Below are 27,176 nucleotides of genomic sequence, written 5' to 3'. Positions count from 1 at the left end.
TAAATAATGCTGCAGTGAACATTGGGGTGCATATATCTTTATGAATTAGTGTTTTTGTTCTCTGTGCTATACAGTAGGCACCCACCAGCCATCTACTTCATACATAAAAGTGTACATACATCAATTCCAATCTCCCAGTTCATCCCAACACCCCCATCTTGGTGTCCATACATTTGTTCTCTACATCTGTGTCTCTGTTTCTGCTTTGCAAATAGGTTCATCTATACCATTTTTCTAAATTCCACGTATATGCATTAATATATATTTGTTTTTCTCTTTCTGACTTAACATGTGTTTAAAATTTTTTTAAACTTACATATATTTAAAATACATATTTAAAAATGGTAGGTCAAATGGTTGTAAAGCCATTGCTTTAGGTAATACAACTCAGAGTAGATACAATTATACATCACAAAATGCATACAGTATATATGACAGTAGAGTTGCCTAATCTTTTATGAGATTATTGTTTTTATTTTGTTTTCTGTCATCAGCTTTGGAAGATACTAAAAAGTTGAACAAAAATTAAGAGGTTAGGCCATATCAAGGAAAAATTAGGTAATCTGACTAATCTTTAACATAATTTGATGTCCAATTAAGTACAAAGTGCAACATCTCTCTTATTGAGGGATTCTTTTATTATTCTATGGTGTAATGCTTAAGAATACAAACTCTGAAGCAAGACTGGTTAGGTCTACCAATTCCTGGTGGGTTGACTGAACATTACTTAACTTTTCAGTGCTTCAGAAGAGGATGATAATAGTGTGGACTTCCTAGAGATGTTAGAAATATTTAATGAGTTAATGTGTATAAAGTACTCAGACTACAAAGTACCGGGCATGTAATGTTTACTGTAAATGCAATGTATTATCAGGTAATTACAATAACTCCTTTATCCATCTATTCATCCATGAATGTACTTGCTCCTTTTTTTTAGCCAAAATTTGTTAAACATTTGTCAAAGTAAAATGTAGACTTAATCCCTTCTGAGTAATAACTGAAATTTTGCAAAATGCATCATCTTGGGCATTTTACAGCTAGGATTATGTACTTTTATTTTTCTTTTCTGGAAAATATGAGCACAAACTACTGCTCCAATAAAACAAAACATATGAACCTCATGCTATTTGAACTTCTAATGACAAATATATAGTGCTGTATTTTGTTGGCTTTAGATATTTCTCTGTGTGGTCACTCTCAAAAGAAAATGGCCTCACATGCAAATTCAATATTAGCTGAGATTTCCCACCACTTGGGAAACATGTGGCTGCATTCACTAAAATTGGTCTCATGGTAAGAGATGAAGAATTGAATATCTGATAACATTACTAACTTGGAACAGAATATCTTGATTTGGCTTTTTTCTGGACTTTAAAATGTTGACTACCTATAATCATTAACCTTGCCTTTTCTTCTGGCCTCTCTTGTTGCTGCTAGGAATTATACTATTTCAAGATATTGTAATTGTGATGTTTATGAGGTCAGCTGATAAACACTGCTCACATCTCCTTGGTTGTTTGATAGCCATAAAATTTAATTTCTTTTCTACCAGCACAACTTCAGATTTTAACAGAATCCTGTCAGATGGCCTCAGAGAAAATATATTTAGGGAAAGAAGATGTGATGGCCTTGAACTTAAAGGGTATAACAGAAATTTAATCTGATTGCTTAAACAGTCAATAGATAAATGATAACTTATTATCATGGTCTTTGTTGAATTAAATAATCCCTATTGTTTATATAGCTATATAAGATTAAGACCAATAGGAAGTGATAAAGGAAAAAAATAGGTTGTTTATATTTATGATGTGTTTATTTTGCTTTTTAAAATGCTAGATCAGTTTATATTATGAAAATCTTGAAGTAATTAAGAACTGAATTAAAGTTACCAGTTAATGGTTTTGTTATTGTTTATGGCTTATTCTGTGGTAAACAAGACTTTACATAATATGGATTTATAAGAAGAGATTAATTTTTCTCTTATGAAAAAACATGAGTTATGAGTGTGTTTATTGACCTAATTACTATTTATCCACTTTATAAGACTAATTGTCATATCCTATAATTGAGGTTTAGCATTGATTAAAGTTGGTAAAATTGATTAAAATTAAATATGGTACTATATTCCCTTGGATATAATGTATATGAAGAATACTGTGTTGATTAAAGTTTTCCAACTGTGCCATGTTACTTGCTAAATATAACCCCACTTTATTTTAAAAGGATATTGTAAAAACTATTTAAATTCTGTTTATCATAAAATGAATATTGTGGTTAAGATTAAATTGTCATTGATAGTAAGGCCATTTTGTGTAATAAAAATTCTATTATAGGGTAATAAGAAGTAATAAATGAAAAACAAATTCTATGATAGTTTATTTGGTGTGGGATTAATTCATAAAGAGGCATGTGTCATTTTACACATTGTTACATTTAATATTTGTTTTGTAATTTGCATGATTGTATCGGAAAAACATTGACTATAAATGCCAGTGATATAGTTCTCTCTTTTTATTATTGCCATTTTCTTTTCTAATTAGCATCATTGTGCACATGTCTTCAAAACGGTATTTGATGCATATGGTTAATACTATTAAGTCTGATCACATCAAAATTACTTCTTTGCAATTAAGTTGTTTTATTTCCTACTGAAAACAATTTATTTTCAGTATCTTATGATTTTCAAGTTTTTGAAAAAAAATGAACTATACCTAATGGGACATTTCAGTTCATAGGTTCTTTTTATTAAAAAGGATGTCATCTCTCTATAAGTACTGACATTTAAAGCCAGTTTTTTTGGAATGGTCTTTTGATCATATATCAAAAGATCCAGTGCAGGCTTTTAAGATGGAGGGATTGTAGGTTTTGTCTAAATGAGCAGATTGAATTTTTATTTGAGAAAGAAACCTCTAAAATGCCTTTTTTCTTTAGAAGAGACCATGGATACCAGGTGTGATGAGAATGCACTGTAGTTATTTCTCTTAGTCTGGTGGTATCAAATGACAGCATAGTAATAAATATATATTAAGTATAGAATAAGTGTATACATCTATCATTTATATGCTACATATAGTATGAAATATAAAATATACGATATAATACTCAATGAACATGTACATATTTAAAAATATCTGTCCCACTTTTCCATTTTGACAATTTCAGATATGTTTATTATTTAATTCAGCAAGCTGCATTTCTCATTTACGTTAGGAAATCTAATTGCTTTTTACGTTCAAATGATATATATGTACTCAAAAGCAAGTATAGCAGAGTAGTCATTGTATGTAGTTTCATTAAACCAGCTATACAAAAGATGCACATTACTCTCTTGCTATTTATGTATATATGTATATGTATATATAGAGTGTTATATATACAGATATAGATATAGACATATGTATATATATAAATATACACATTTTATATACACATATATAAAAATATAATGAAATAAGGATGTATCTACATTTCATTAAACTACATAAACCCACACACATACACACATATTCATGTACACAGAGGTAAAATTCTGTCCAAACTTTGGTTTAATATATAAGGCAATTGCTGACAAATTACTCTCCATAGATCATATTTTTAATAGTAATAATAATAGTAACATTAGCTAAAACTGAGATTTGGGGGGGATCTCTAAATATGTTTATGATTTCCCCCACCTAATTATAAAAACAGAAATGGCGGGCTTCCCTGGTGTCGCAGTGGTTGAGAGTCCGCCTGCCGATGCAGGGGACACGGGTTCGTGCCCCGGTCCGGGAGGATCCCACATGCCGCGGGGCGGCTGGGCCCGTGAGCCATGGCCGCTGAGCCTGCGCGTCCGGAGCCTGTGCTCCGCAACGGGAGAGGCCACAACAGTTAGAGGCCCGCGTACCGCAAAAAAACAAAACAAAACAAAACAAAAAAAACAGAAATGGCACAAAGCGACCAACGATGGGGAAATTACTGTCCAACAGATGGTACAAATGCAAGATCAGGATCAAACAAATTTTTAAATAACTTCAGTTTAAAAAAAAAACACAAACTTTTAAAAGTCTTCCAGGATGAATTGAGCCCGACAGACAGCTCTTTTATATGTAGACATTCTTAACCATTCCTTTGGTAATTGCTGCCATGTCAGTTCGGTCCATTTCAGTCAGCACTTTGCACTTGGAAGGAAACCATACAATTAAGGAATTGTCCCTGCCCTCACTAAGCGCACTACCATATAAATAAAATCAATTTTTGCTTTTTACCTTGGGGTAGAAATTTTTCAAAAGATGGTCTAAAATTATATAAAGAAATAGAAGTGTTATGATAATGTAAAAATCAGATAATGTAAAATATTTAGATGATTCTACCTTTTTAAAAAATGTGGAAGTTTTGCTAATAGTGAGACTAAAAGATGTTTTGTTTTAGAAAGAAAATAAGTGAAAATTCACATATAGGGAAAATTCAAGTAAGCACAGTATTCCAAATGCTTGTTCATAATTTGAGGATAGATGATGATATAGTGTCAGTTTGCATCAGACACCGAGGCAACATAATTTTGGTCACACTTCTTTCTATTTTATTTTATCTTCCTGCCATTTCTCATGAATGATTTAAACATTTACCATTTATTTTCCTTAAAATTGATTTTAAGTTAAGAGTCTATTATAGCTTGATATACATTTACAACTTTCATTTATATTGTATCATCAGAGTATGGTACAATACAAAGACAAAAATATCAAGTCTGTAACAAGAGATTGTAGTCATTAATTTTTATAATATTTATTTCAGTCTACCTAAGCAGCAAAGAATTATCCATATAGAATTTTTATTAAAGCCACTAAATTTCAATTATAACTAACCTATAAAAATAAATTCAAATTTTTCCCAAAAATAAAACTTTCAATATTATTTTATTACACTTTTCTAACTAATTCACATTTTGATAAATAGTCTTGGGGAGGCATTGGGCACATATGCTTTTCACTTCAAACCCACACACGCACATACACTTTAGTGTCTTTATTGGTGTATAATTGGTATACAATAAACTGCACATAAAGTGTGCAATTTGATAAGTTTTAGCATATCTACATACCTGTGAAACATCACTACAAATAAGACAGCAATCATATCCATTTCTCTCAGCAAGTTTACTCATGTCCCTTATTAATCCAACTAAAAAGAATACATACGGTGTGACTTCATTTTAAAACTCTAGAAAATCTATTGTAATAGAACGTGGATAAGTATTCACCTCTTATCAAAATTTGTGTGTGCCTAGGATCATCCAGAAACTGTTCTAAAAACTAAGCAGACAATAGTGAAAAAGGCACAAGAGTTTTCTAATTTTATGGAGATTATAGTCTGGTTGAACTAAAACAGATTGCTTGAATGAACAAACCAGTTTACAAAAAAAGTACTAATGGGTCAGGAAAATATAAAAAGAAACAATTCCCAAATGAAGAAAGGCAAATATGGTATCAGACATCAAGATAACAAGGCAGTTAGAGTGAGCCAAAGGTTTAAGAAGTCAACAGTTCACAAAACAACACTGATCCAGTTTCTTGCCTCAGGTTTCCAGGTTTGTATAATTTTGTTAAAAGAATTGATCCTAGTATGGTTGCCTTCAATATTTCCCAAAATTACTGAAAAAATAATTCACGTAGAGTGTTTATTAAAAACACAGGATCCTTGGCCCATTCTGACCTCCTGAGTCAGAATTTCCTGGAGTGAAGCCTAATAATCTGTATTTTTAAAAAACACTCTCCCAGACCCATCTGGGTAAAAAGAAACACCTAAATATGATGAACTGCGTGGCAGAGATGAGTGGGAGCTTCCAGCTGGCAGATATTGACAATCCACTTGGCCAGATTTTGACCTATGGAATTAAATATAAGATACATGTATTTTTAAAGCTTGTGTATAAATAAACTAATACATTACTCATGTGGAGGGACCTTTGGAGGAAAGTAAAAGAAGTGCCACCTGAGAAAGTTTTAACACATTTGTGGATTGTCACAGACTGAAAAGATTTCAATATTACCTTATTTATCTTTCTCAGTGCTTTAAGATTCAAATTTTATGTGGATAGGTCAAATATCGATACATAGAGATGTATTATTTGTTTTTTTTAAATGTAAGTAACCAATACTTGAGTCTATCTATAGTTTATTTTTGTCTACACAAATAGCGTTGTGTACAGGGACTGATGAATGGCATTTTTTTATTCCATGTAACACAATTAAGTTTCATGTTTTCATCATGATAACTTTCTTTTGAATAATGAGACACACATTAATCTATATTAAGTGAATTATTAGTCATTTAATTAGCAATTAAAAATTCAACACTTATAGGTCTTTAAAAAAATCTGCGATGATGAAGGAAGTTTACCTATAACTATTTATTCATGTAGAGTTGTGAAATCCACTGGATGTTGAAAATTAAATATCTTAACTGTATAGGTACTTTGTCTTTTAATCTCACCCACCCAACATTTAGAACAGTGTCAAGTTTAGAGAAGAGGCTACATATAATTTTGATTGATGAAAGGTTGAAAGGATTAAGGAGTTAGAATCTGTTATTGAAGTCTTCTTAAACAATTGTCTAATATTTTAAAACTATTAATACAAACAGTACTTAATTTGTACCTACCCTATACCTATACTGTAATACAGAATCAGACTGCAGTCTTATAAAAAGTTTGTATCATTGTTCCTATTTTAAAGATAGAATTTACATTCATAGTGGTTAAGTAACTGAAACAGAATCACTCAGCTAGGAGATGGCTGGTTGCCAAAGGATTTGAAGCCAATTCTGCTTGACTTCAAAGCTGTCTGTGTCATGGCATCCCTTCCCATCTAAGGACACTGTGCCCTAAACTAGCTTCTATATTTGAAAAGTTAGGATGATATGCTGTTTTACATAACAGCAGACTTTTGTATGTCATTGCTTGTGCCATTGAGATGTTAGAGATTTCTACATTATATAATTATCAATAAGTCAAACAGACACAGATTGGCAATTCTTTAACCACTAGACATATATACTGGAATTAAACAATTAAGTAAATGGATGGCAGATGGTGGGAGCCACTGTTGAAGTAGGAGGTTACAGATAAGTTAGGGTGAAGAAGCTAGAATAATCTGTGTGATAAGTGATTAGAGTTGGTGACATCAGTTTATACTTATGTTTAGCTTAACATATATATATATATATATATATATACACATATAGTTATATTTAGAAATGTTTACAGATATACACAGGTTAACATACACCCATTTATTTCCTGGCTTTGCCAGCTGAGAGGGCCAAGAAGCAAAACCCCAGTAGCAAGGAGCACACTTATCCAGACCTTGGAATTCTCCAATAAAAGAAACCAGTGTTCCTAGGAGAAATTACTTATTCTAAGATTGAGGACAGTAAATAAACAAGATGGACCTAGCGCATCTGGTCTTGCAGTGCCAGGGGGAAAGAAAGTGATGTAGAAAACAGACAGAAAAACCCGGGATGATAGGGGTATGTCAAAGAGACATAGGAGCTAACTGAAAGAGTAATCAGTGGCCAAACCTTTAACAATATGAGTAAAAAATAAAGTATTAGATTATAAGCTAAAGTATAAAAAACCCATGTGTCCATACTCCACATGAATATAAATAAATGATTAAACAAATAAGTAAATAGGTTGAAGAGACAATAATTTGGGCAGATACTGAGTGTGATCCTGGGGTATAAAAAGGATAATAAGTAAAAATAAGGAAATCTGAATAAAAATGAACTTTAGTTAATAATAATGTATCAATATTAGTTCATTAATTGTGATAAATATACTGTACTGTTGTAGGAAACATCTTACAACATCTTTTTAAAAAACTTTTATCGGAGTATATTTGATTTACCATGTTGTGTTAGTTTCTGTGGCACAACTAAGTGAGTCAGTTATACATATACATATATCCACTTTTTTTAAAAGATGTTTCTAATAGAGGACATTAGGTGTGGGATACAGGGAATCTCTCTTACTACTTTAATAACCTTTCTATAAATATAAAACCATTCTCAATTTAAGTTTTTTAAGTTCAATTAGACAAATTAGCCCATAATGGGAAATGTTACTAAGGGATAAATATCTTGCTTTATTATAGTGGTATTCAAAGTTCACCTCCAATATAGAAGCTACAATACAGAAACAATTTGGGATGTTTCCACATAAGATGAAACTTAGAAGCTATGTAAATTATTTTGTTCTATTCACAACTCGATTCCTAGTATTTTTGTTCTTCTTACACTAGGATGGTAATAGTTTTATGATGTAACATCATTCAGTGCAATTTTACAAGCAGCAATGCTCTGTGTCATAATTCTCATTTTGTTCCAGGCTTACTTAATAAATGGTTGAGTAGATAAAGAATGAGCAGACAGTATTAGTGAGGGAGATGAATGAAATAAATTAAACATGCCCTGCAATTGACAAATCTGGTTACAGTTATGTTAATGTACATATTATCTGTAAAATACTTTGCAGTAGGGTAAGAGTGCTTACATTTACAATTTGCACATCATCATTGTGTCTCCAGGAGCTGTCAGTGTCCCCACTTTGATCAGCTTTACACAAATAATGCAGAAATGGTCTCGTCACAGAGCAAATTATTCTTGAATTACTCTGAGCTGAGAAGTGGTTTCCTCTTCTCCCTCCATTCTGAACCATGATTTAAAGGATATTATTTAGCCTCTGAGACAACAAAGTTGGAAAACAATGGTGTTTATTAAATCAAACAGTCTTTGAAAGCCATACAGTTTATGTTTAACTTTGATGGATGTAAGTAAATAACAAAGAATTCCACTTTAGGCTGGTTATGTCTGTGCTGATGTTTATTTGATAGCTTCATGTTGAAATGGTTGATTATTTTATTAAAGAATTGATTGCTTTAAAATAAAGCATAAATCTCCAAATAATAAGATCCCAGTATATGCAAGTAAGATGAGACAAACTCGGTTTTGAATGATACATGATGATGTGTGTATTTCCCATTCATTCATTCATGCATGTTTCCATTCAATAAAAATTTATGAAATATCTATATGCCAAGTAATTTTCTGGTGCTGGGAATATAGCAGTGAACTAAACCAAATTAATCCCTGTCTTCATGGAGCATACATGTTAAATGCAATTATGAATAGAAAGTTGGCAGCACTATCAATTTATTAAGTGAAAACTGATAGCTACCTACAAGAAATACATCAATCAAAATGAGAATGTTTGCAATGTAGTAAAATGAGTGAAGAACTTTAAAGACAGTCTTTGTCTGGATCTTTACTAAAGTATAATGCAAAAAATATGTAGTGGTAATGGGAAAGTGAGTATAGTTTATAATTTAAGATAATTCATAAAGATATTCACTACTGAACAAAGTACATTAAAAAAATTCTACTGTCTTCCTTAATTCTCTGTTCCTGTTTCTGTCAGTAAATTTGCTATTTTGCTACAAACACTATGATGAGCTAGGGGGCTTATAGCTTCCTCTTTCTTGTTTCCATGTCTTCTGAATGCTTTGTCCACAATACCAAATATGGCATGACTTTTCCCTCATGAGGGAATCAATAGGGACTTTGAACTTATGCCAAAATGTGACTGTGAGAACCACCAGTCCAGTAAAGTTTCTGTGGAAGTAAATACACTGCAATTTCAAAACTTCTTTCAGACAATTTTAGCTTTATATGCACACTATGTGTTCTGTAGTAGTCCAGAAAATGTGTGGAGTTGGACATGTTTAAGAAAAACAGATAAGGCTGAAATTATGCATCCTCTGAATCTGAATACCACAAAAGTGCTATGATTAAAAGAATAAAAGTACATTTTATAGTACCAAAGTCATTATCACCCTTTTATGAGTATATAAAACACTAGAAAACACTAGTTAACAAATTTTGCTCTTACAGAGTATATCTGTCTCTGTTTTAATTTTATTGAAAGACACTTCACACGTTTCATAGATGAGTTTGTTGACATAATACATAATAAAAAGTAAAGGTTTTCTCTATATTTGATTTTTTACCACCAGTCATTTATTCCATACATATTTATGGAATCCTTCTCTGTTCGGGTGCTGTTCTAGATCTAGGGATTCAGCTGTGAATGAAATAAATGATATCCCTGCTTTCATAAAAATTACATTTTACTTGAGAGGACTGAAAAAAGTAAATATAGAATTAAGATATGAATATCAGATGGTGGAAGTTCAAGAACTAGGGAGAAAAATAAAACACTGAAGAAAGAGAGGGCATGGCGAGGTGAGGGGGGCTCAGTTAAAGAACAGACAAGAAAGGTCTCAGTGAGAAACCCGGAGCAGGGAGAAAGCCCTGGAGAAGTCAGGGTGAGAAGCACCTCTGAATAATAGGATGCAAATACAAAGATCCTTAGGCAGTAGTGTGTCAGAAGTGCCTAAAGACAGCCAGCCTGGGTAGAGCTGCTGAAGAAGGGTAGCAGGGGATGATGAGGTCAGAGATGTAGAGAGCCATACGGTAGTGATGCTTGTATGCATTTGCACATTTGGCTTTCACTCTGCAGTGAAACAGAGAGACACAGAGGAGTGACAGGATCTCACTTCTGTTTTTAAATGATGAGCCTCTTCCCCACACACTTGTCACACCAGTATGGGGCTCACCAAACAGTTCTAAACTTTGTTCTTGCGGTCTATTGCTCAAAGTGGTGCCTCTGATTAGATTACATTTTTGGAGGTGTAGAAAAAATAATTAAACATAACAAATTAGAGTGTATTACTTTGTCTGAACACTGCTGGAAATTAAAATAGTTAGAAATACTATACATATATATGTATATAATATATCTTTAAATTTTAATCTCACCAGATGTCTAATACTGTTCACATAGGGCTAAGCCTGTGGTTATACACTACTCACTATGGCTGACCTCTTTTCCATCTTATTATATGTATACATTATATAAATATATGTATATATAATGTATATACGTTATAAAATATGTATATACATATATATTTTATATATAAAATATGTATATTATATATTATTTCTCTATCTCATTGTACATACATACACACACACATATATATATGTGTGTGTGTGTGTATATATATATATATAAAATATATATATATATATATATATATATATATATATACCATCCAGTAGTCCATGATGGTTTTTTTCCTTGGTTGTCTATAAAAGCTGAAAACTACAAAAATAAAGTTTATCTACATCAAGAAAAGTATTTGTCAATACCTCTTTATGGTGTCAAACCGAGAGTCTATACAAGTCTTAGCAAACTGATAAAAAATGGATGTTGAAATAAATATTCATATGTGTGTGACTTCAAATTCAAAATATTCAGATATATCTAAAATAGCATATCTTTTTTCTATTTTCATCAGTGTCATTTAATAGACACTGGCAAATAGCAATGAACACCATAAGCAATTGTGATTTCTATTAAAATATTTGGGGAAATGGAAATGAAGGAAAATGTCTCTTTTATTTGCTATTGTTTTCAATATATTAACACATTTAATAGCATATTTTAAAGAAAAACTCCACTATATTTAATGTATGAATTTCAGTGGTTATAGGACCCATATGATTTCAAAAATAAGAAATTATAAGAGTTTTAATGCTGTGAAAATGTGGTAATATAGATAATTATGTATTATTAGTGTAATGGGATATATTATACAGAGTCCACAAATTTTAGGAATATAGAATATACATAAGGTCGTCAAGAACATCTTTATTTTATCAAAAGTGAGATAGTTTATGTATCTAAACTTTATAGAGAAAATGTAGACTTAAGATTTTATGTAACTACAGTTTTATTATAGAAAATTCTCAGGATATTAGTTGATTTATATTTTTTTAAAACACTTCAAAATCTGTAAAAATTGTATATAAAGTATAATTATTTCCAAGTAAAATGAAAATTTAATTATTTGGGATTTTTATTATTCTACATGTCAAGAATGCCCAATATACATTATAGACAGGTGTAATTTCAAGGCTCTGTTAATCATGCTACTCTTTATTTTGCAGCTCCCTCTCCAGTCACCAATGTGAAAAAGGGGAAAATTGCAAAAAACAGCATCTCTTTGTCTTGGCAAGAGCCAGATCGCCCCAATGGAATCATCCTGGAGTATGAAATCAAATATTTTGAAAAGGTGGGACTAAGAATAAAGAATATCTTTTCTTCTTTTCTTTTTTAATTTTAGCAACTGCAGTTATTCAATTTATAGAAAAGTGTGTTGGAATTTTATGTGTAAATCAATGACAATTGACTTGCAGTCATGATTATGAAAGCTGGAAGTGTACAGGGAGTACTTTATTTGTGTTCTGCTGCTGCCAAATAGTTTACACCGCCAGGATACTGCCATAGAGTCTAACATTAGCTTAACTAGGGTTCACAGCATTAAAAGATGAAGTCATAGGACATTTTCAAAGTGTCCCAAACACTGGAGTTGTTAACCTTCAGTAGTAACTGCAGTGTACCACAGGGAAAAACACATTCTTATGGCCAGTAACCCTGCATAATACCTATACTATTAAGGAAGTATAGGTAGATAAGTTGTATATGTACCTTATAATTTTAAAATATAACAAAAATCTAACACTGTAGCATAAAATTTATTTTAAAAATTTGAGGGCATAAAATTGGAAGTGTATGCTTCACATTCCCTATAGTTTCTTGATTTCCTCTTCTTCACTGAGTTGGCTCCTAGGTCCACTCTCACATGTTTTGCCATAATAGTTGTTGAAATCTAAAGGCAATAATCATCCCTCTTCCTCTTTGCTGAATCCACAACTGAATGAGCTATTGATAAAGGAATAAACAGGTGGAAACTAAAGATGAACTTATAATTTCTAAAGCTGGACTGGAATATTTGGCTTAGATATGTAGCCACCTTGTTGCTTCCATGTTGGAAGCGACAACTCCCACCCTATTTTACTGTGATTTTTTGTACAGACTAGATCTGAATGGCATACACTACTTAGAACAACCTGAGTTCTAATAGACCAGATAAAGATAGATGAGTGCCCAAACTAGTCTCTAAGAGGTGGATAGGAGATCCTGGCCCAGACATATGTGTCCTATGGAGGTAGGAGTATAAAAGATTGCTGACATAATGCAGAGAAGCAGATCCCAAAAGAGAAGGGAAGGAAGGGCTCAGCCACACTTACCCAGTTGCTTCTCCCAAACTCCCAGAGACATCGCTCCTTCTGTCTTAGGGAAGAATGAAAAGGATGGAAGTTCAAAAACTTACTCTGCAATACCTAAGAAATTGTCCAAGGTAGAACATTGGAAACGAGAGGGGGAATGAATGGTCCCACTTATACTAATGCAAAAGTATCATGAGAAATACTGATATCCTGTTAATGAAAGTTACTTAAAAATTCAACATTCCATTTATATGCACAGATGAAAGATTATAGATAAAACATTGAAATACATTGAAGTAATTCATAGTATTTGTTAAAAAACTTTCTTGCAACTGATTTTTTTTTTAATAAATTTTATTTATTTATTTATTTGGCTGCATTGGTTCTTCGTTGCTGCACACAGGCTTTCTGTAGTTGCTGCAAGCAGGGGCTACTCTTTGTTGCAGTGTGCAAGCTTCTCGTTGTGGCTTTTCTTGTTGTGGAGCATGGGCTCTAGGCACGTGGGCTTCAGTAGTTGTGGCACACGGGCTGTAGAGTGCAGGCTCAGTAGTTGTGGTGCACGGGCCTAGTTGCTCCACGGCATGTGGGGTCTTCCTGGACCAGGGCTCAAACCCAGGTCCCCTGCATTGGCAGGCAGATTCTTAACCACTGTGCCACCAGGGAAGTCCCACTTTTTAATTGCTTCATTCATCATTGATTCAACAATTACCTGTGTAAAGATACAACAGAGAACAAAACAGCCAAGTTTATGTGGGGGAGAGTGAGGTTATCTACATTCTTTTTAGGTTTTGGATGTCTATACAATATTCATATATTCATTTTATAAATAGATAAATAAAAGCTCAATTATCATGTTTGAAATAGTTGTCTCTAGGAATGATTTGCTGGTGGCATTACATGTAACTAGTGGATTATTATGGAACACAAATGAAGATACTTATATTTCAAAAATATATATATTATTTAATACATTATTCACCAAGAGTGTCCTAAGAAAATACCTCTGAGAGAAAGCTATGTTGCAATAAGATTTACAGTGTTTACCGAAAAAAAATAGGGTAAACCAAATAAAATGTTATAATATTAATACCCTCACTGATTCCCGTTACTCTGGGAGTAGTGGTCCAAACTGAATTGCCAATGCTAGAAGTCTACAATCTAAGCACATGCTGTATCCAAAAACAATTGGTTAAATTAATGTTTACATTCCTTTTTCAAGTTTTTGTAAGCTTTATTACTGCATACTAATGGAAAGCTAGGCAAATATATATATATCTTTATGAATTCTTTTGTAAACATTTTAAGTTTCCAGATTTTTATTGTAATTAAAATTGATTTTAAAAGAAGTTGAGGTGCATAATGACATTTTAAAATAACTGTACTATGAAAACTATATATTTGAATATACATATCTTAGATGAAATAAAGTTCAACAGCAGATCAACTAAAAGTTTAACAAGTACTTGTTTTCCTGCATAGTTTTTCTTTACCTGAAGCAACTAGATGGACCAATGAGTTTGTTTTTCTTTTCTTTTTTTTTTTACATCTTTATTGGAGTATAATTGCTTTACAATGGTGTGTTAGTTTCTGCTTTATAACAAAGTGAATCAGTTATACATATACATATGTTCCCATATCTCTTCCCTCTTACGTCTCCCTCCCTCCCACTCTCCCTATCCCACCCCTCCAGGCAGTCACAAAGCACTGAGCTGATCTCCCTGTGCTATGCAGCTGCTCCCCACTAGCTATCTACCTTATGTTTGGTAGTGTATTTATGTCCATGCCTCTCTCTCGCTTTGTCACAGCTTACCCTTCCCCCTCCCATATCCTTTTTATTTGTCTTTAAGGAAATTGTCCTGATTTTTTTCCCCTTATAAGTAACCTTCGATTGTTTTTACTCTTACTTCCCAGCATATGCATGAGTCTCATATACATAATATTCATTAAGAGCAAGGATTTATCTTTTTTTTTTTTCTTTTAAGCTGTTTCTATTAAAACAAGGAGTTACTCAACAAGTGGTGGGGCAGAGTCCTTTTCTATTCATGTTGATTCTAATTAATTTTATCCATGTTGTAGAAATATTTTCTTTATAGTTCATGTTTATATTTATTTCAGTAAGATTTGGTTTTACACTTAATATTTTATATTTAAAGCTGTATTAATACATTCTATTATCTGCATAACTGAAAGTAAGAAAAAATGATTTGGGGAGAAAAGATTTCTATTCATATTCTCAATAAATGAATAACAAGTTGCCTACCTACATGCTTTTAATGCAGCAACCCTTATATATTATTTTGGGGAAGTTAACTTTTGGTCAGTGTTTTCCATTTTACAGAGAAGATACTAATTCCCGACTTTTTTGCCAAGCAAAATTATTGAGCACACCAGTAAAATACACAAAAAGGTTGGGTTTTTTTTAACACTTTAAGAAGGAAAACAAAAGGATAATAAGCTTTTATACCATGTATTGAGGTGGGGGTCCTGATAGGTTTCCAGGGCTCATTTTGAATCTTCAGAATGATACCACCATTTTATTGGATGGCTCTTGGCCAGACACAGGTGGCAGAGCTTTCCAGGGCTCACACATTCGCCAGCTGGCATTTCTGCCTGTGATTGCCCTGCTCTAATAGAGGTCATTGGGCCTCTCTGCTCCTGCATGGTGATGGGCCCATTGCCATCTCTTAATTAAACACAGAGGCAAAGGGAAGCTGCCCTTTGGCAGGGTGTTTGCCAGCTGGCTCCTTCCCCTCGCTGCCTGTGAACAGTGTTTGCTAAGCAGCTGGGGAATGTAGCCCATTTGCTCAGCTGGGCCATGAAGGCGGCAAACCACTACCCTGACCAAGGACTTGGCAACATTTGGTTGTGGGTGTTGAAGATGTGTGTATAGGTTTGTGAAATGGAGAAATTTATGAGGATGATTTAAAGGAGTGGATCAGAAGCAAATTTTAGAAGATAATTCGAGGATTCAAAATGTGTATTTATGGGTTTTGATCCCTTAGATATATTCGCTAAGTCTCTTCAATAATATAGTATTCAACTAACTCAGAGAGACAACGTACCATTAGACCCGCAATAAGGAACCACTGAGACATACATAATGTTAACAGATAAATCAGACGGAATGCTGTATAATTTTGTATAATCAACTGATGTTAGATTATACATTTATTTCAAGGAACAGCATTCCAGTTTCCTTGCAATGATTTTTTTTTCTATTTTTGACAAAATTATCAATTTCTACTTTTTCAATAGTTAAGAGTTACAATCATGTAAGCTTTAAACAATTTTTTTTTCTTTTCAGTAGAAGAATTTGCCATCATGCTATAGGGTAAAATCAAATATACCTAGAAGTTCTAATGCTCAGAAGATTGTGCTGGGTGCTATGTATATTATCTCTATCTCTGTGTCCTCACAGAGTCTTGATAAATAATTTCATCCTATTTTAAAGAAGAAAAAAACTTAGGTTGAGTTGCATACCCACATTTACACATGTACTTAGTTAATAACATGGTTGGAATTCTAACCCTGATATTCCTATGCTATTTTTCATTAAAAAAAATAATCTTACTTTACATATAAATGTTAATACTTCATGTAAAAATCCTAATTATATCAAATATACCAGAATTATAACTTCAGTTTTGTCTAGATTTTTCTCATGAACTCAAATTCCCTTTAAACAAAATGCAAATAGCAGCGAACATATATTTTATCATTTTTTACTGAAAATTACTGATTCAATCACAGCCAAACTGGAAAGGGTAATATTACTAAGAAAGTCTTACACATTCAGTCATAAACTTGAGTGTACTCAGATTATCAGTAACTACAATAGTTTATAGAAGCTATTTACCCCTTTTAAAAGGAACACATCAAGAAACTGCCTGCTTTTTTTACTGTTCTACCCCTAGCAAACAGAAGGGGTAATAGAGTAGACAAGGTCAATAAATATTTCTGAGTGAAGAAAATGACTGACATTACTAGGTAAAACTTTATACAATTTATTTTTCTACTTTAAATTCTTTGAAAACTCTAACAAAGTTTCCTAAGCACTTTAGAGACTAGGCACTTAAACTAACGTGAACGTTAAAAAAAACAAAGATCAATTGTTTATGTAGACTGAATCAGAAAAACCTATTTGGATTAGAATTTAAACCATACCTATCTATAGAGAAATATGGATATACATAACCCTAAGAAAATTTTATATGTTTGAATGTATTAAATGAGGAATGGTAAACTGCTTTAAGGGAAGAATATTTACCCATTGTTTATTGTACATTGTATTGGTGGTAGCATAAAATATGGTTAGAAGTTGACTTTGATGTGTCAAATTAGAAAAAAATTAAAATAATAATTATGACAATTAAAACATGTGCTTTACAGTTTAATACATGTTTTCACTTGCATTATCTGTTTCATTCTTACAACATTTCTGTGAGAATATCCAGCCACCAATTTTTATCCCAATTTTACAGATAAGGAAACTGAGGATAAAGTAAAAATGGGTTTGCTGTGTTTTAGCATGTGATTTCAATGTTCACACTAAAGGCACAGCATGGCATGCTGTAAACTTCAAGGGACGAGGAGTGTGGTTTGCATTTGTTTTACTTTTTAATAGCATTATGAACATTAAATAATAACCTTATTCCTACTAGAATACTTGAGAAGTAAATGTTATTTTCTTGTTTTCATTTTTTTTTCTCATTTAGGAAAAATAAATCCTTTGCATGTTGTTTCCCTTGGATCTTTTTAAAAAATCAATACATTTTTTCTGCTTGTAAAGACAAAATTCCCTGAAATATTTAGAAAATAATGATTTACAGGCATCAATAAGTTATTTTAAGTAAAGCCCAATTCTTAAAAAAGGGGAATAAAATCTCTAACCATAACCTATCTTTAATTCATCCTATAATATCTATCAGAAATTTAATACATGTGAAAAGACCTTAAGGAAAAAACAAGCTTAGCCAAAAATTCACACAGAAAAATATAAGGGAAGAGAAAGTTCAAAGCAGGGAATGTGTATTAAATCTTTAAGTATCTAACACTTTATATTCAGAGTGGTAACTTCAGAGATAATGAGGAGTTATAGATGTTTGTCTAGACTTTTGTTAGCAGTCAAAATAGGAATAGTTCCTCTCTGTTTCACTTTCCAAGCTATCTTTTAGGTGACTTTTTCCCCTTCATCTCCATTCACTACTAACCCAGCCCAAACACATGAGAGTGAAAAAATGAAGTTTTAAAAAAGGAAAAAATATTTTGCTTATGTGAAATTTTTCTTTAAAACTCACTGTTTCGGCTTAGTGAGTTAAAATTAAATTTCTCCAGTGAAGTTCACACTCCTTCTCCCAACCCCTAAATATGATTAGAAATCAAATTCAAGGGATTCTGCCAGTGGCCTTCATTTGGGCTGAAACTCTTCCCAGAGTCTCTGGCCTGCTGGCCTACTATATCAGATTTTGGAATCACCAAGCCTCCACAATCATAGTCTTGGTGCTGCAGCCAGGTGTCAACCCTGAGCCTCTGAGGTGGGAGAGTCGAGTTCAGGACATTGGTCCACCAGAGACCTCCTGGCCCCACATAATATCAAACGGCAAAATCTCTCACAGAGATCTCCATCTCAATGCTACGACCCAGCTCCACTCAACAACCAGCAAGCTACACTGCAAGGCACCCTATGACAGAAAACTAGCAAGACAGGAACACAGACCCACCGGTTAGCAGAGAGACTGCCTAAAATCATAATAAGGTTGCAGACACACCAAAACACACCACTGGATGCAGTCTGGCCACCGGAAAGACAAAATCCAGCCTCATCCACCAGAACAAAGGTACAAGTCCCCTCCACCAGGAAGCCTACACAACCCACTGAACGAACCTTACCCATTGGGGACACACACCAAAAACAAGGGGAACTACGAACCTGCAGCTTGCAGAAAGGAGACCCCAAACAGAGTAAGTTAAGCAAAATAAGAAGACAGAGAAATACACAGCAGATGAAGGAGCAAGATAAAAATCCACCAGATCAAACAAATGAAGAGGGAATAGGCAGTCTACCTGAAAAAGAATTCAGAGTAATGATAGTAAAGATGATCCAAAATCTTGGAAATAGAATGGAGAAAATAAAAGAAACATTTAAGAAAGCCCTAGAACTAAAGAGCAAACAAACAATGATGAACAACACAATAAATGAAAGTAAAAATTCTCTAGAAGGAATCAATAGCAGAATAACTGATGCAGAAGAATGGATAAGTGACCTGGAAGATAAAAGAGTGGAAATAACTACTGCAGAGCAGAATAAAGAAAAAAGAATGAAAAGAATTGAAGGCAGCTTCAGAGACCTCTGGGGCAACATTAAAGGCACCAACATTTGAACAATAGAGGTCCCAGAAGGAGAAGAGAAAAAGAAAGGGACTGAGAAAATATTTGAAGAGATTATAGTTGAAAACTTCCCTAACATGGGAAAAGAAATAGTCAGTCAAGTGCAGAAGGCATAAAGAGTCCCATACAGGATAAATCCAAGGAGAAACATGCCAAGACACATATTAATCAAACTATCAAAAATTAAATACAAAGAAAAAATATTAAAAGCAGCAAGGTAAAACAACAAATAACACACAAGGGAATCCCCATACTGGCAGGACATATTAAAAGTGATGAAAGAGAAAAACCTACAACCAAGATTACTGTACCCAGCAAGGATCTCATTCAGATTTGATGGAGAAATTGAAACCTTTACAGACAAGCAAAAGCTAAGAGAATTCAGCACCACCAAACCAGCCTTACAACAAATCCTAAAGGAACTTGGTTGGCAGGAAACACAAGAGAAGGAAAAGACCTACAATAACAAACCCAAAACAATTAAGAAAATGGTAATAGCAACACACTTATTGATAACTACCTTAAATGTAAATAGATTAAATGCTCCAACCAAAAGACATGGACTGGCTGAATGGTTACAAAAACAAGACCCATATATATGCTGTCTACAAGAGACCCACTTCAGACCTAGGGACACACACAGACTGAAAATGAGGGGATGGAAAAAGATATTTTATGCAAATGGAAATCAAAAGAAAACTGGAGTAGCAATTCTCATAACAGACAAAATAGACTTTAAGTAAAGACCATTACAAGATACAAAGAAGGACCCTACATAATGATCAATGGATCAATCCAATTAATCAATTCATTAACAATTATAAATATTTATGGACCCAACTTCGGAGCACCTCAATACATAAGGCAAATGCTAATAGCCATAAAAGCGGAAATCAACAGTAACACAATAATACTAGGGGAATTTAACACCCCACTTTCACCAGTGGACAGATGATCCAAAATGAAAATAAATAGGAAAACACAAGCTTTAAATGATACGTTAAACAATACGAACTTATTTGACATTTATAGGACATTCCATCCAAAAACAACAGTATACACTTTCTTCTCAAGTGCTCATGGAACATTCTCCAGGATAGATCATATCTTGGGTCACAAATCAAGCTTTGGTAAATGTAAGAAAATTGAAATTGTATCAAGTATCTTTTCTGACCAAAATGCTGTAAGACTAGCTATCAATTACAGGAAAAAATGTGTACAAACACAAGGAGGCTAAACAATACACTACTAAATAACCAAGAGATCACTGAAGAAATCAAAGAGGAAATCAAAAAATACCTAGAAACAAATGACAATGAAAACACGACAATTCAAAACCTATGGGATGCCGCAAAGGCAGTTCTAAGAGGGAAGTTTACAGCAATACAATCCTACCTCAAGGAACAAGAACCATCTCAAATAAACAACCTAACCTTAAACCTAAAGCAATCAGAGAAAAAAGAAGAAGAAAAACCCCAAAGTTAGCAGAAGGAAAGAAATCATAAAGATCAGATCAGAAATAAATGAAAAAGAAATGAAGAAAACAATAGCTAAGATCAATAAAACTAAAAGCTAGTTCTTTGAGAAGATAAAATTGATAAACCACTAGCCAGACTGATCAAGAAAAGAAGGGAGAATACTCAAATCAATAGAATTAGAAATGAAAAAGGAGAAGTAACAACTGACAGTGCAGAAATACAAAGGATCATGAGAGATTACTACAAGCAACTATATGCCAATAAAATGGACAATCTGGAAGAAATGGTCAAATTCTTAAAAAAGCACAACCTCCCAAGACTGAACCAGGAAGAAATAGACAATATAAACAGACCAATCACAAGCACTGAAATTGAGCCTGTGATTTAAAATCTTCCAATAAACAGAAGCCCAGGACCAGATGGCTTCAGAGGCGAATTCTATCAAAAACTTAGAAAAGAGCTAACACCTATCCTTCTCAAACTCCTCCGAAATATAGCAGAGGGAGGAACACTCCCAAACTCATTCTAAGAGGTCACCATCGCCCTGATACCAAAACCAGACAAAGATGTCACAAAAAAAGAAAACTACAGACCAATATCACTGATGAACATAGAGGCAAAAATCCTCAACAATATACTAGCAAACAGAATCCAACAGCACATTAAAAGGATCGTACACCATGACCAAGTGGGGTTTATCCCAGGAATGCAAGGATTCTTCAATATATGCAAATCAATCAACGTGATACACCATATTAACAAATTGAAGGAGAAAAACCATATGATCATCTCAATAGATGCAGAAAAAGCTTTTGACAAATTCAACACCCATTTATGATAAAAACTCTCCAGAAAGTAAGCATAGACGGAACTTACCTCAACATAATAAAGGCCATATATGACACACCCACAGCCAACATCGTTCTCAGTGATGAAAAACTGAAACCATTTCCACTAAGATCAGGAATAAGACAAGGTTGCCCACTTTCACAACTATTATTCAATGTAGTTTTGGATGTTTTAGCCACAGCAATCAGAGAAGAAAAAGAAATAAAGGGAATCCAAATTAGAAAAGAAGTAAAACTGTCACTGTTTGTAGATGCCATGATACTATACATAGAGAATCATAAATATGCTACCAGAAAACTACTAGAGCCAATCAATGAATTTGGTAAACTAGAAGGATACAAAATTAATGCAGAGAAATCTCTTTCATACCTATAGACTAATGATGAAAAATCTGAAAGAGAAATTAAGGAAACCCTCTCATTTACCATTGCAACAAAAAGAACAAAATACCTAGGAATAAACCTACTAAGGACACAAAAGACCTGTATGCAGAAAACTATAAGACACTGATGAACGAAATTAAAGATGATACAAACAGATGGGGAGATATACCACGTTCTTGGACTGGAGGAATCAACATTGTGCAAATGACTATACTACCCAAAGCAATCTACAGATTCAGTGCAATCCCTAGCAAACTACCAATGGCATTTTTCACAGAACTAGAACAGAAAAGTTCATAATTTGTATGGAAACACAAAAGATCCCGAATAGCCAAAACAATCTTGAGGAAGAAAATCAGAGCTGGAGGAATCCAGCTCCCAGACTTCAGACTATACTGCAAAGCTACAGTAATCAAGACAGTATGGTACTGGCACAAAAACAGAAATATAGATCAATAGAACAGGATAGAAAGCCCAGAGATAAACCCCCACACATATGGTCACCTTATCTTTGATAAAGGAGGCAAGAATATACAATGGAGAAAAGACAGCCTCTTCAATAAGTGGTGCTGGGAAAACTGGACGCTACATGTAAATGAATGAAATTAGAACACTCCCTAAAACTATACACAAAATAAACTCAAAATGGATTAAAGACCTAAATGTAAGGCGAGACACTGTAAAATTCTTAGAGGAAAACATAGGCAGAACACTCTATGACATAAATCACAGCAAGATCCTTTTTGACCCACCTCCTAGAGAAATAGAAATAAAAACGAAAATAAACAAATGGGACCTAATGAAACTTAAAAGCTTTTGCACAGCAAAGGAAACCATAAAAAGACGAAAAGACAACCCTCAGAATGGGAGAAAATATTTGCAAATGAAGCAACTGACAAAAGATTAATTTCCAAAATATACACGCAGCACATTCAGCTCAATATCAAAAAAAAACAAACAACCATTCCAAAAATGGGAAGAAGATTTAAATAGACATTTCTCCAAAGAAGATAAACAGATTGCCAACAAACACATGAAAGGATGCTCAACATCACTAATCATCATAGAAATGCAAATCAAAACTACAATGAGGTATCACCTCACACCAGTCAGAATGGCCATCATCAAAAAATCTACAAACAATAAATGCTGGAGAGGGTGGGGAGAAAAGGGTATCATCTTGCACTGTTGGTCGGAAGGTAAATTGATACAGCCACTATGGGACAGTATGGGCCTATGCACCAGCAATCCCACTACTGGGCATATACCCTGAGAAAATCATAATTCAAAAAGAGTCATGTACCACAGTGTTCATTGCAGGGCTATCTACATTAGCCAGGACATGGAAGCAACCTAAATGTCCATCTACAGATGACTGGATAAAGAAGATATGGCACATACATACAATGGAATATTACTCAGCCATAACAAGAAACAAAACTGAGTTATCTGTAGTGAAGTGGTTGGACCTAGAGACTGTCATACAGAGTGAAGTAATTCAGAAAGAGAAAAACAAATACCTCATGCTAACACAAATATATGGAATCTAAAAAAAAAAAAAAGTTCTGAAGACCCTAGGGGCCAGACAGGAATAAAGACACAGACGAAGAGAATAGAGTTGAGGGCACGGGGAGGGGGAAGGGTAAGCTGGGACGAAGTCAGAGAGTGGCATGGACATATATACACTTCCTAATATAAAATAGATAGCTAGTGGGAAGCAGCCGCATAGCACAGGGAGATCAGCTCGGTGCTCTGTGTCCACCTAGAGGGGTGGGATAGGGAGGGTGGGAGGGAGACGCAGTAGGGAAGGGATATGGAGATATATGTTTATGTATAGCTGATTCACTTTGTTGTACAGCAGAAACTAACACACCATTGTAAAGCAATTATACTCCAATAAAGATGTTAAAAAAATAAAATATATATAAAATAAAATTTAAAAAGAAATCAAATTCACTGAAGATAAAAGGCATAAGTCTTACCTGGCTGTATATCAGACATTGTCACCTTCCTCTATAAACAAGCAGCATGTTAGTTGCACTCCAATAAATCATTTATGAGAAAAACAAGCTCACAATTAGCAATAATAAATTAGAGCCTGTAAAATAGTGTATCTCCTGGAAATTTTATTTTTAAAGTTTACATATCTGTTTCTGCCCAAGGCAAGTGTGGCGGATGGGTGGAGAACATATTTTACATCTATGAGTTCTAGAAAATACTTTAAGGTTCTATATAACTAACACAACTAGGATGCGTAGGATTTTGTTTGTAAAGTATCATATTTGTACTAATAGCAAATCTATTAGTTTCTGATTTTTTTTCTTATCTTTGATTCTGTGTTTTGCTGTCATTAATAATTCATATTTTGACTTCTTTTTATTGCATATACATGTGTAATCCAAGGACCAAGAAACCAGCTATACAATTATCAAATCTAAAGAGACAACTATAACTGCAGAGGGCTTGAAACCAGCTTCAGTATATGTCTTCCAAATTCGAGCACGCACAGCAGCAGGCTATGGTGTCTTCAGTCAAAGATTTGAGTTTGAAACCATCCCAGTGTGTAAGTCATTTTAATTACTGTCAACTCATATCTCTGTAATGGTTACCAGAAAAGAGTCATTTGATCAATACTCTCCCTGGGCATTCTGTCAGTCTCCATCTTCTTCTCTCTCTCCCAGGCATTACTCCTTCAGGTAGGAAACATCTGTCATGCTATTATGGGAGGTTAGCGGGTTAACACATCGGTCTCCGATCCTTATAGCATTTAGTCTACAGGGAGATGAAACATCAGATCCTTAAGAACTGTTTAAACCTTGCTTTTAAAGACTTTCTTTCCACTGTTGCCATACTTTATTGAATTATTGCCATTTACTTTTTACTTGTTTTATTGAACAATGCTACTAGGCTTAGTCTTTTTATGAAAATTCCACAGGGAACTTTCATTAGTATTGAGTTTGGCAAGAAAATGGTGCTCTAAGGAACCAGTCTGATTGTTTTGAAAAAAATCAAAATCTCTGGCAACATCTCTGAGTGGAGGGTCCGGAAATATTTCTGGAAAACCCTTCTTGTACCTTTCTTTTCATAACATAGTAAAAATAGCATGAAACTTTTTCTTCTTTAATGTCAAACAAAATATTTAGATTACTTACTTGTACTAAAGCACACATTTAAAGCAGGATTAGGAGAAAGCAATAACTTGCCTTGTTTATAGATGAAAGAACTGACACTATTAATGTCTTGTTATGAAGAAAATAACACAGAGAAGTAGTATGAAATGTCAAGTATGTGTAAATGTATTTGTTTGTACATATACAATACATATATATACTTTTTTAAAGTCAAGTTTTGTAAGAATTACTTATTTTTAAATGAAGAAAATAAAATGCATGTTTCCTCCCTTTGAAAACCAACAAAACAAGACCTTAATTATCAGATTTACTTTGTAATGATTAGGAGAGCTATTAAATTAAAATTTTCATAAACCTATATAATACAGCTCTTTAGAAAATGAAGATATATTTCTGTTTAAAGCATGTTTAACTGAATTATCTAAAAAATAATTTTTATTACTTTAAAAATAGCTAAGTATGACTTCACTTGATTTTATACAGATTAGGGTGCCATGGTGAAAAATGATAAAGTATTTTCTTTCCATGCAAGGAAAGTCCCATGTCTGAAGTTTAATTGACATATTGAAATTTAAATATTTAATGCTATTTAGAAAAGCTTTTTAAAATAAGTTTCATATGAATTAATGTAATTAGTCATAAAATTTCCATAATATTGGCAATGGATTATTCACTCTCATACCTTGGACCCTGATCTGGATTTATAATGAAATATGTATTATATAAGCTGGCCATCCTAATAGGGCTTGTTTCTATTTATGCTTATGTGCTTTACCAACTCTGGGAACAAAGCCATAGAGTAAATAATATCTCACAATATGCTCGAGTGCTTGGATAATTTTACAAATGAAAAATCTCACTTTAAAAGATTACAAAATTATACTTAGTTTTAGAATGTTGGCATGTTCAGCAACTAGTTTTTCTTCAGACTATTTGATGCTCTTTCACTTACTTTTTTTTTTAATAGTAGTTTCCAGGTATGCCAATACCCATCAATCTGATCATTGAGAGAAATAATGAGGTCATTTTCCATATAATTTTACAAAGTCTCACCTGAAACTTTCTTTTAAATATTTTCCTACATAATTTCTAGATGGAAAGAAATATCACAAATATTTTTATTACAAAATCAGATTTTAGTGTTATTATTAATAGATAATGAAAATATTTTAGGGATGTACTGCCTCAACTTTAGTGTGGAATTTTATTTTTACTTGCTTATGTGTACATGTATTTGCAAACAATTTAAGAATGAATTTTTCTTTGTACCAAGTATCTGTTACATACCAACCCCCTTTGACCTTCATGTAGGAATCTTCTGGATACAATTCAGGAAGAATGTGTTGAGCCCCTGTTATGTGCTTGGCTTTGCTAGACTCTGGAGAAGTATACATGAGTAACACGTGGAAACTTCTCTCCTAAGAATAAGAGAAAATAATCTTCTGAAGATTAGAATGTTTATGTCAAGAACCATTTTAGGATAATAGTTTTGTTCATTATTTTTAAATTTGTCATTAACTCCCTACACATCAAAAGATTTTTCATGCTAGGTACTGTGAGTGACTCAAATAACTTTAAGGCATAATCCCTCCCTTCTCCAGGATTATACTCTAATAGAGAGTTAAAGAAGATACACAATTATTATTAAAATAACACTTCATTTTGTGTTATATTCCATTCATTTGACAACTATTTGTGCAGTATTTTGTGAAATCACTTCAATTATATTATTGGGCAATTATTTACTTAATACTATAATTTAATTCTTCACA

At 33.2% G+C, this 27,176-nt stretch overlaps 1 protein-coding gene across 1 annotated transcript in view; it reads left to right on the top strand.

The window, feature by feature from the left end:
- The window catches only part of EPHA5 (EPH receptor A5), a 332,484-nt gene that overhangs the window by 201,698 nt on the left and 103,610 nt on the right, over positions 1 to 27,176 (top strand). The window contains exons 6-7 of the mRNA XM_022561692.3: positions 12,055 to 12,179; positions 24,677 to 24,836. Coding sequence (XP_022417400.1) covers positions 12,055 to 12,179; positions 24,677 to 24,836 — 285 coding nt within the window. The remainder of the gene's footprint in view (positions 1 to 12,054; positions 12,180 to 24,676; positions 24,837 to 27,176) is intronic.

Source organism: Delphinapterus leucas, chromosome 5 (assembly GCF_059928025.1).
Source record: "Delphinapterus leucas isolate spDelLeu-1000000601 "Yukka" chromosome 5, BTC_Dleu_Yukka2, whole genome shotgun sequence".
NCBI classification, from domain to species: Eukaryota; Metazoa; Chordata; class Mammalia; order Artiodactyla; family Monodontidae; genus Delphinapterus; species Delphinapterus leucas.
This window is presented reverse-complemented; position numbering and strand designations above follow the sequence as displayed.